Here is a 12,033-nt window from a genome sequence, read left to right as displayed (position 1 = left end):
AGGTATAATAGAGCTAGTGCGCCAGTCTGTTTAATAAAGGAATAAAGGCAAAGAGGAGAGATGAGAAGGAAAAGAAGCGCCCTTGGGGCTGAAAACAAGGGAATATACACACATACTGCATGTACACATATACACTTGCACAGACAATAAGGAGGGAACACAGAAATCCACACACCTGCTTATCTCTGAGGAATTGGTTGTGAGGTGCTTCCCTATTTAATTAGAAACTTCGGTAGGTAGCTCATAAATCACCACAACATAAAACTGAAGGGTAGGCAATGAATGTTCCCCGTATACACGCTGGTGCACACACACACACTCACAAACACACACAAATCTGCACAAGTCCAAAAAGGAAAGCTCAGGCCATTGGTAATTCATGAATTCATGAGTATGTGTGATCATAAGCTCCAGTCAGTGATCCATAGATTTAATATGTGTGCCTGTATGTGCGCGCACGCGCTTGCACACGCGTGTGTGTGTGTGTGTGTGTGCCACTCTGTACAGAATCTAGTCTGTCTGTTCAGTAGAGGCCGACACCAGTAGAATCATAAACAACTACTTTCAGGAACATTTCTAAATGAATGTGCACCTTTTAAAAAAAAAATGTAAAAAAACAAGAGTTAAAATTCCCATCTTAAGATCATGTTACTGAACTCTGTGATTACACCTGAGTAGAGACACAGGGCAGATAGCGGTGAGAATCACAGCACAGGGGTGCAGAAAGGTCATTGGGATTGAGTGTGCACAGGACTGTGCACGTGTAGACCCCCGTGCATGCGTATTAAAACTTGAACTTGGGGCATGGTGTGTGCGTTGTTGTGTGTGTGCTTGTGTCTCCAGAGTTATTCTGATGGCAATGTGTGGTAACGGGATCTAGGGTGATGTCTGCTCTCAGACAGCGTCTGGCTCTCAACTCCCCATCTATTATTCACACACCTGGACAAACACAGACACACACACACACACACACACACACACACACACACACACACACACAGTGCCTTCTCCCCTAATGTCTTCACTACACTGTCTTTTCGAAATTTGTGGCTCCAAATTTAAAAGTTCAGGTTTTTTGACAGTTTCTTGCTGTTTTCTTTGAGCACGTATGAGTGTGTGCTGTGTATCTCTTTGTGTATTTATGTATTTGTCCTTATCTCCCAGGAAACCAATCACACCCTTGAAGTCAATGAACTGCTCTGTTTGCCCTGGTAAACAAGCCGAAAATTAGTATTGACCAGAGAGAAGAGGACAGACTGATAAGCACTAAAGGAAAGAGATAGATAACCACTAAAACAAAGCATAGTCTGGAAAAAAGGGAACAGAAGAGTTTTCAAAGTCATCCCTTCACCTTGGATAAAGTTGATCTGAGCCTGTCAGTAGGTCACTATCAGACCTAGACATCACCACCACTGTCTTTGGACAGGCAGTTGATTGACATTTGTAGAAGCAGTGTGATCTGATCAAGAAAAGGCTGTTGAGTTTGCAGTTAAGATGAAAGAATGAAACCCTCTTATTGTATTGTGAAACACAAGCTTACATAGGGATGGATAAAGGTCAGTGGGGGTGTTTGTGCGATGATCCTGTGAATGTTGATCAAAGCTGTCACCAGACCATTATGTTTAGAGTTCCCATTTATCTGAAGTTCCTGGGTAGAGCTAGAAACCTGCTCTTTGTATGGCTAATCTAAGGTTTTTCTGACATTGGTATTTCTCTATGTTTGTTCAATTAATCATGACCTGAGGTTATTTTAGCTCAGTGATTCACCGTCCCCTTGCCTCAAAAAACAAACAGATCCTCTTCTCATCATCCTGAACAGTTGGATAAATTGGTGATTGACAGGAGGCCGGTCTACTTATTTGGTACCATTTAGTATACTTATGTGACACAGCAGAAGAATGAGCATCTGTGTCCTTCCATTGCTCCATGTATACATGTGGGACTTCTTGGTCTTTTGATTTTTCGGTCTGCAGCCTGGTCTTAACCAACTTCCCAAACAAGCTTCCGTGCACATATGCTCTCAACACTTTGGGCAGAGATTTTGGCTGCGAAGTTCCTCTATCCAACGGCTGCATGCCAGTCATTGTGGGAGGAATGGAGGGTGGAATATGAGGGAACGGAGTTGTGACAAACACAAAGGTGGATAAACAACGACTCCAATATGTGATCACTGAAGCAGAAAACACAAGTATATTCATATTTAAATAGATAATATTGATAACTTTATGCTTATCATATAGCGCACTTTCACAGTAAATGAAATCTATTTCATTTGCAGGGAATGTTAGAGGTAGATATTTCTTTGCATCTTTTCCTCCTGAGCCTTCTACTCTTTTTCCTCTTCTCTCTGCTTGTCTAACATCAAAGCTAGCCGCCTCTTGCTCTGCCATATGTCCAGCTTCCTGGATACTGCAATTCTCACAGGTGCGGTACAAGACCTTTCCCGGTGTTGTCAAGTACACACATGCGCACGTGCACACACACACACACACACACACACACACACACACACACAAACAGAACCCCTGAGTCTAACCTCAACATGATTATACTCAGGGGGCTGTCTTTAAACTATTGAACCCGCTGGAACAGTTTTCCCGCCGCACTCCTCCAAATGAATGGCATCCGTAGCTCTGATTTTGTGCACTGCTGTGTCGCTTGAAAGGCCAAGTCTTGATTCGACACAATAGGCTGATTTGGTGCCCTCACTACTCCGGGGAGCATGTTGACTTCATTAATGGCTCCCAAAGCCTTTTAGCTCTCACACAGTGGCCTCTGGTCACAAAATATAATGGGGTGCACGCCGGTCTGTAGTACCGCCACCGGGTTGCACCAGTAATAGAGACACAGGTGGTGATGTGCGCTCAAATTATGCCGTTGCCTCTGTGGGGTCCTTAAGGCCCAGCCAGTAGCTGCAGCGTGGCGGACACAGCAGTTCTTACCACTGCAGCATAACAGGGTAAGAAAGGAAAAACAGTAGAGGAAATAATTGGTTTGAAAGAGAAATGTGCGTATCAGTTTTTCTCAGCCAGGCCAGGCATCTGTCTGCACTAAATGAGGTCTGTCAGGAGATCTCTACCTGTCGCATCTAACACCCTGCCGTGACTCTACAGTGAGACAGTGAAAGAGGAATTGGATTGGAAAAGGCGTGGCGGAAGTACGACGAGGAATAGAGGGGCTGTGTAGAGAGAGATGAGCTGTGACATCTTCTCTGCACCTTAAAAGTGATGGAATTATGCATTTTGTGAGGAAAAATGTCAAAGTTGAAATATTGATAGACAAAGAAATGATACAAGACCAGGAGAAAAAGAATAAAGTTTGTTGCTGTTGTTGCGATAAGGAATAGGGAAGGGACAATTGTCCAGACTTGGCAAGGCTTGTTACTCTTGGCTGGCCACATTTGTGTGCTTTTTGTCTTATTAAGTTGATGGAAGAGCATTTCCTGTCCACATCCACATGCTGTAGATCACAACATCCAGTAGAAGGCCATTTTCCCATACTATCTTGAAACAGTGGATACCATCAAAAAACACATAAACGCCAGGCTGTGCAGGGAGAAATGGAAAAAAAAATTCATACGTCTGCAAGGTTTTTTATTTCCGCTCACATCGGATCGTGGGAAAAAAGTACAACTGTTAAAGTACAATGAAAAGTGGACAAGAAACAGAACACACTGTAATTGCAACTGATTGTTTGCAACAAACATACCAAGTAAGAGGAAGTGAATTTTGAAAAGAAAGAATACAATTCAGAGAAACTGAGTGAGTTAGAAGTCAAGTGGTCACAAATGTTCTCAAGATTGAACCGGCCGTAAGCCTGCAGGTATTTTAGTCCACCTTATGACTTACAGATTGAGACAGAACCTGAGAAAGAGATAGAGAGAGAGAGAGGGGGAACAGAGCAAAAGAAATGGCAGAGGAGGGAAATGAGTAACAAAAGCTGAGCTGTGAGCCCCCTGCCTGGTCACAGTGCTCTAAGGCAGCTCAGCAGTGGAGGGAATGATAGCAGGGAGACCTGTCACTCACCCTTTGAAGCCATAGGGGAGATTCAGGGAGGAGAGGAGAGCGCGGGGGGAGAAATGAGTTAGGGAGCCTCCAGACACTTGTCCCCTTTCACGTCCAACACCATCATCCCTCACAATAACATTCTTGTCCTTCTCTTTGCCTCTCTCCCAGCTTTTTCTGTCTGTCTCTCAGCAGGGGGATAAGGTTAGATTAGTAGGCCGCATGGACCTGCAGGCTAACAGGTACCACACCTTTAATGCCACAACGGTCAGTCAGTGAGCCAGGGGTCCCCCTGCGGCTCTGTCTGCTTTAGTGTCAGATCACAGATGTGAGGTGGTGAAGTAGCACCAATAGAAACAAACATAAGTGGACCTGTTCACTCACAAAACTTAAAATTGATTTTTGCTTTTCCTGTGCCTGTGCTGTATTTCTTTAACTGTTCACGTTAGTTATTTCTGCTGCTATGACACAGTCACACTCAGGCCACCCAGTAAAACCCCTATTGGCCCAGCCATGCCACTTTTACCTCACTGAACCGAGTTGAGAGAAGTTTCTTTTTTACCTCCTGTTCCTAAACAACCTTGCCAAAATAAAACATCTGCAGAGGATTAACCTCAATAAAAGCGAACCCAACAGGAGGGCCATTATAGAGGTCAATACTCTGCATAGTTTTGACACTGCCAACGCATGTCTCTGTAGTTACTTCCCTGCTAACAATGACATTTCCCTGATTTGCACCCACAAAGCATCCAGGGAAATGCATTAATTAAAATCCTGCTGTGTAGCAGATATGCCGAATCACAAACATAAAACAGAGAATGTTGAATTAAAGCACAGAATGAGTTCAGTTCCACCGTGGGGTTTTTTTTTGCCCACTCATCTTCCTATAGAGAGAGGAGTGGAGCCGGAAGGAAAGAAGGAAGGAAGGAAAGAAGGGGGGATTTTTTTTTTAAGTATCTTTAATGAGGTGAATGAATATTTTGCTTCCATAAAGGATAGCAGTAAAACATTGAGTTGATGTCATACCTTTTGATAACTGCACGATGTCTCCATTATAGCTCATCATAAAACATAAAATACTATGCCAGAAGATTTTGTACATGAACCACAAGTACCATGGCATTACTCATTCATGTGTCACCTCCAGTACCACATGTGTTTAGTGCCTTCTTCTCCGGCCAGTCTTCCTCTCAGACAGAATAAAACACATCTCTCCTCCTTTGATTGTCCCTAATAACTCTTGGCGATGAATAGCGGATCGTACGCAGTACTCTGCTCCAGCAATGCTACACAACCAGCCTGGCATCCCATATTAGAATGCCACATCCTCGTTAATACCCTGAGATTAATGTCAAATCATCCACACTCCCCCACTAGTCTCGCACCAGTCCATCTCGCCTCAAGCTATATATTGAGGCATTGAATGTGGAAGAGGAAGGTTCATCCTGGCATTGATTGACACTGAGAGATGGATCCAGTCCGCCTCCTAGCCCCCTTTTCTTTTGTTATTCTCTCCACTCCCCCCTCTTTTTCTCTCTGTCTCCCATATGTTTCGGGGAGCTGGACAGATTTGGGCAATCAGACAGCAACTATTGTATTGCTGTCGGTATGAATAGAATGCTTGGAGAGACACATTGCCATTATATAGTGACGATACGTTGTTTCTTTTCTTCGTGTCTCTTTCACAGTGAATGTTCCTCTCAGTTGTCTCTGTCCGTCTGGCTGTCTCTCTTTCCGGGCTCTTATTTCTTGTCCTGCCTTGCCTGGTTGAATGCCTAACACTCTGCTGTGGTTTGACAAAGAGGGTCGAAACCTGAGCTAAGTGTGGCAGGTCGGGTTACACTGGCATTTGGCATGTGGCTATGCTGTTGCCGCTTCAAATGTTTCTGATTGATATCTTGGACAGGGTCGGGACCCAAGGGCTTAAAGAGGAGACCCCAGGGAGACCTCCGTGTGCACGATTTACTTGTTCTCTGACTGTCATGTCACTAAAAGATGCTATCAGGCTGTTGGAATTCACAAATCAACTTGGGTATATATTGTATCATGAACATTATGGTGATAGTAGTAACCACTCTTTAAATGTCCAGAATGAGCTACAGTTTTTTAGCAAAGTGACATTACAACTGAATAAACAGGAATTCTTGAAGATTTATTTTAAACATTGTTCAAGTTTTTGTAGTTTTGGCCATCAATTCAATTGGTTTTACCCATTTAACCTGCAGTTTCATGCTGAGATTGGGGAACGTGACCCTGTTAGTATCCAAATGAGAAAAGCAACAGGTTGACAAGAGTTTAACCCAGATATCTTTCCCATATAATTGTTAATCAAAGTACATCTTCCCTGTTATGGTGGGGAGTTAGACGGATGCTTTCTGTAAGTCTCTGACTTGCATATAAAATATGCTTCATCTGTAAGTCATTAATTGCTGTTAAAACAAGGAAAACAAACCAAAACCACTTCAGAAATGGAAAATAACAACAATGTTATGATACCAAAAACTGGAACTGACTGAAACGGTCTGTCTAATGCTAAACTATCAGTAACAATGCGCTGATCTAGCTCATCAAGTTTGCTGCCAGCTAATGAACACAAAAATATAAAGTCAACTGAATGCAAATGCTTTTTAAAAATAATGTAATGCACAGCTACAATCAATATGGTAGATTAAATAGTTAACATTACTTGCCACAACTCCGGATCTTCGTGTTGAACACCACAAATAAACTGCACAACCTGAATGTCACACAATTCTCTAAGTACATTTTGGAACAATGCTGAGTTCATGACCCTTCTAGTCCACAGACATGCTGGCACCAATGCTGGGTTTGCCCATGCACGTGACAGGGTTTTGGTGGAATTCCTCACACGAGTGTTGCGGTAATTTAAGTTTCCCAGCATGCTGTGTGACTTTGGATGACATTCTGCTCCATCCCACTCTGCTCACTGTTGTCGCATGGCCCGTGTCAGACCAATAGTGATACTATAGTCAGCAGCTTATTCTGGCTTCCACTGGCAGCATGTTGGTCATGGTGTGTGTTCCAGCCATGCCGTGTTAGTGTGTGTGCCATGCTTAACAGACTGCAACTCTGTGTGACTAACCTTCCTTTTGCCACCCCAAACTCCATGCCGTAGCAGGCAAGGACACAATCCTCCAATCGCTATTGCTATCCCAATTCAGGACCACACGTGTGGTTCCTCCCCTTCAGTTATTGCATGTTTTGGGAAGCAAACTTTCAGTAAGCTGATTCTCCAGAGGGGCCAGAGGGGGTTGTTCTAACTGTGTATTTCCTGCACTTAGCCACAACTGTCACCTTCCTTACCACTGCTGCAGCAGTATTTTTTATGTCTCCTGAGGACTGACTAGACTTCTCCATCTCATCACTTGACGTAAAGTAGTTTCTACATAATAGCACATCTAAAATCAATACAAGTGCTCAGATGTGTAAGCAGAAGTACTGAATTCCAAAGGGCAATTTTCACTAGAGGAAGGTTCCATAGGGGCAACAACGTTATTGACACAGGATATTTAAGGTGTCTGTTGGATTCAAGCGATGACAAACCGAGCAATCCATGTTTTGACTTTCCAATAACTTGATACTAGAATATCCTTTCAGTTGCTATTTGCACATTTACAAGCTTACATGCCTTTGATTTTACTGCACAACGTAAGCACAGATCTCAGAGTTATTTTATTTCTTTAAAAAAGCATATGTATAATATGACAGAAGACTGCTGCATTGCATTTGCACCTGCTTCAAAATGGATTCCACGCAGAGTCAGAGGAAGTGCGGCAGTTTCCATGTGTTTTTGTGGATCACAGTGCCAGCACGAGGAAACCGAGAGAGGGTACTCCTGTGGTTTTCACACCGGAATGGCTTCCCTGTCTGTATCACACCTTCTGCTAGCTGTTAGCCCCATGGAGAGAGGGAGATAGTCACTTTGGGCGCATTATTTTTCATTGACAGATTCGGAGCAGAAATACCATCTGCACATGGCGTTGCATTTGTTATGTTCTGTACTGTAACACTGGACCTGTTTAAGAAATACATGTACAGCTGTTTTTTTGATATATCGCCACTTCCCTCACATTTTGTTATACTTCAAATCCCCAAAAATGTAAGTCTTAAGTCTGAAATGCATTGAAAAGGTATTTTTGTGTTTGTCTGACAGTAAATATCACAGAAAGGCGCATTTTTACTGCAGGATCTTCCTTAGTCTCCAGTGGTAGTGTTAATGTAGTTATCTCTCACATCCACTAGGGGGATACAGTTCATGTCCAAGATGGTCACTATATGGAGGAGTGGGACTTTTTCTCTGTATGATCTCCGGTATAGCATCGATTTCCCCCACACATGCACACACAAATGGATCCTGACACATTTTGCAGGGTTGAGAAAGTGTGCTCTATGAGTCAGAAGTGCCAGTCCCCCCCTCCCTCCCGTATCAGTCATTACCATATGAGTAGCTGCAGCCAGACAGCCTGTGTATGCACGTGTGTGTGAGTGTGAGCGTGTGAAAGAAAAAGAGAGAGTGAAATGCCAATGTTTCTATACACGCGAGTGCTTGTGTGAACACACTTGTTTGTATGTGTGCATTTATGTTTGGGCCCAATGCATCTCTCACCTTCCTACTACTCTGAGGCAAAATTAAGACTGTCTGGCACTGTCTATTGTGTAGTGCTAATGTGATAGCAGAGATTAGCATTGTAATCCATTTAGCATAGAGCAGCTAATCCACTTTATTACTGTTGAAAAGGAATCAGATAATATTGGCTAGCACCACTGTAGCTGCCTTAATGATTTTAGACTGATGGAGAAATTACTTTAAGACATATTAATAATTACTGTTGCTGACAATGAAACCCGGATTAGTCGTTTCATAACAAAACATAATTATTAGCTTTGGCTTTCATCAAGGGAATTGATTCATTGGTTGTGTTCAGTCAACGCCGTGTGGGCTTTTTGTTTTCAGATAGTGTGTCTTCTTGTAGTAACAAATATCGTGCCCTAGATGTTCCTTTAAAAAAAGAAAACTAATATTTGGCAGTTTTGTTCCTTCAAAGCACACAGTATGATATCAGGGGAGATGAAGTATGCTCTGACTGTTGTTTTGAAACCTACCAGCCCAGGGTGACCCTGCTGTGTTAATGAAAAAAAAAACAGGTTAAAATTGCTATTAAATATGTTATATGTGCTAATTATTAATCAAACAAGTCTTGGATTTTTCATTTTCCCTCGTACATGTTCCCCTCCAGTCCCTGTGTGACTCATTCAGCCAGTGTTGCATGCTTGCGGACATGCTGTGCACTCCCTGGTGGCTCATTTGTTTTTGTTGGTGGTCAGATTGAGGGATAATATACAGGAGCTTCCCCTGGAAGCCCCTCTGCTCCCTGGTGACTGTGGATCTCTCCCAACACAATAAAACTCTATATTCAGCCATTGCCATTGACTATCTGACCTTTAACTCTGCTCAGCAATTGGCTCCACACTTCTCCCATACACATCGCTGCATCATGCACATACACACAAATGCTGTGTACTATCCGCATATGCACGGTGCCGCAAATTAACTCACCCGATCAGGCAGATTAGATAACCCCACCTGCTGAATCTGGCCGCGGCTTGCGTGGAAGTTCCTTTCTTCCTACCTGCCTCTCTTCTTTCTCTCTCTCCCATTCGCCTTCTGTTCTTCTCTTTGCAACTGACCCGAGTGCTTACAATGGTTCCCAGTGAAAGTGTGCGCGGCTTTGATGCACAGAGCTCAAGGTCCTTTGAGATCAAGATCGCTACACAAGCCAAGCAGGAGGCAGAGCGAGAGAGGAAGAATGACTGAGAAACAAAAGAGAGCAGGGTGAAATCAGGGTGAAAGACGGTGCCTGTTTAAAGAAATGTCATGTTGTGAAACTGGATATCAGTAGAAGCAGCAGGAGCAGGGCAGGACGTAAACTGTACCCTGTGTACTTAGGTTTCTCTCTTTATTGTACAATAGTTGATTGTCAAAGCAAAGACAAAGAGAAGTTCCATTTGGCTGTCCAGCAGTGGAGTTGGTTTCTGTTATGATGTAGAGTAAAGTTAAGGGCTGGAGCGACTGACATTAAGTATAAAGAATGTGCATATTGTGCTTCTAGAACTAGTGCCAGTGCTTTATGATTATGATGAGGGGAGTGATACAGAGACGATTGTTGTCCTCTGCACATATGAGTGTACCTTTATGTTCCACGGTGCACTAAAAGCTATTTCTCTTTATTCTTTTTATGTTACTATTTGATCCTCTAAAATAAGATATTAATCCATCTCAATAATTTCCTTTTCTTTACAAAGACCAGTTCTGTGTTCAGTTGGTAATAAGGTTTCGGTCTACCTACTTAGAACAGTAGAGGCTTCTCGACCTTAAAAAGACTCGAGCTTAAGTCGGGCCAGCACAGAGGTATTTTTAATGATATGCTACCAGAGAGTGTGTTGTCATCAGCGTATTATAATTAATCATGAAGTGACTCACCTGTCTGCACGACCATCTGCTTCTTGTCCAATTATCTTCCGTTTGTGCCCGTTACCTGTGAACCCTTAAGTGCTGAAGTGCACAAACAACTACCAAGAGTCATCACAACTTTAACAAGACCTGCTTCACACCTGTCTGCAAGCCCACACTGGTCTGTGTGTGTGTGTGCGTGTATTCTACCGGGTGCTGAAAGTTGCTTGGGTAGCTAGGTGTCAGAACTGTGTGTTAGTGGGAAAATTACAGCCAGAGGACCAGATTTAGAAAGGATCATTTGGAACACATCCTGTGCGTGTGCCGGTGTGTGTGACGATGTAAGCAGATGTTCGGGCACAACCCAGAACACTTCCATCACACCACCAAGTGTGTGTGGGGCCAATTCCTTGCACTTTCTGCTGAGTAAACACACCTAGGGGCCCATAGACCACACCTCTTGCCCAGATGCCTAATTACTGTAATCACTTTTGAATGGCTGTAGCTGCAATAGAGAAAGATGAGCTTCTCAGATACAGCACTGAAAGGCATGACGCATGGGAAAATCCCCAGGCAGTATGAAGTAGATGGGCAATTTTGTCAATAATAATGTTCGAAAGTACCTTTTTATGATACCTTGATTCCTAATTGTACACGTTGTTGCCACCTTTGTTCCATTTCCAAGTCTTTCCTTGAGGAAAGCAACATTTCTCATTATGCATCCTTTTTTTTTTCAACTTGTTTCTCATTTATTAAGTTTTTAACTCATTTTTTTTCTAATTGCTTTTCTGTACTCTCTACCACCTCTGGGATAATATTGTCAGTGTAGTGAACTTGATGTTGGTTGAATTCCAAAACCCAAACACTTGTCAGTGAGTCTTACCAAGGCACCTCATCCTCTCCATATCAGATGTGAATTGTTATAGCTGCATCTAAGACATTGAAGAAGTTGTTTTATTTTTTTAGGTATTCAATAAATCTGACACTGATTCAACAAACCTGACAGAATCAGCCCGACTCTTAAAGCTTTTTAAAAATGTTTTCCTTCATGTTTGTTTTAGGAATGTTTCTCTCTAATCTTGCGTTTGTAACACCTGAGAGGCAACGTGAGCACTACAGCCAGTAAAAATATCATGCATATATGAAATATGTTAATCCATAATGTGCTTCTGTGTTTTTCCAGATCCGGGTAGACGGCTCATCTCGTGCTCAGCAGTATGAGACAGTGCAGGCGGTGGAGAATGGACCCATCCTCAGAGACATGGCCTTCTCTTCTGACCACCACTACCTCTATGTCATGTCTGAGACCCAGGTGAGACACACACGCAGCCACACAGAAGCACACAAAAACACACACATCAAAAATCTACCCCATGCTGACTCAATATCATAACCACTGGCATTTATCATTTTGTTATGTCAAAGGGTAGAATGACCTTTGGTGTAGCATGCAGGATTTCATTACAGTCTGGCTGGAGGAGAGTAAGGGATTAGATAGACTGTTGGATGCTATAAGTGTGTATTTCTACAGAAACAGACTGTGAGGGGAGAGCTGGA

The 12,033-nt window shown here is 42.9% G+C and overlaps 1 protein-coding gene across 2 annotated transcripts in view; it reads left to right on the top strand.

Annotated features, from left to right (window-relative positions):
- The window catches only part of plxna4 (plexin A4), a 233,762-nt gene that overhangs the window by 122,855 nt on the left and 98,874 nt on the right, over nt 1–12,033 (top strand). For both annotated transcript variants that reach the window (XM_030439779.1, XM_030439780.1), the window contains exon 4: nt 11,660–11,788. In XM_030439779.1, coding sequence (XP_030295639.1) covers nt 11,660–11,788 — 129 coding nt within the window. The remainder of the gene's footprint in view (nt 1–11,659; nt 11,789–12,033) is intronic.

Source organism: Sparus aurata, chromosome 14 (genome assembly GCF_900880675.1).
Source record: "Sparus aurata chromosome 14, fSpaAur1.1, whole genome shotgun sequence".
NCBI classification, from domain to species: Eukaryota; Metazoa; Chordata; class Actinopteri; order Spariformes; family Sparidae; genus Sparus; species Sparus aurata.
This window is presented reverse-complemented; position numbering and strand designations above follow the sequence as displayed.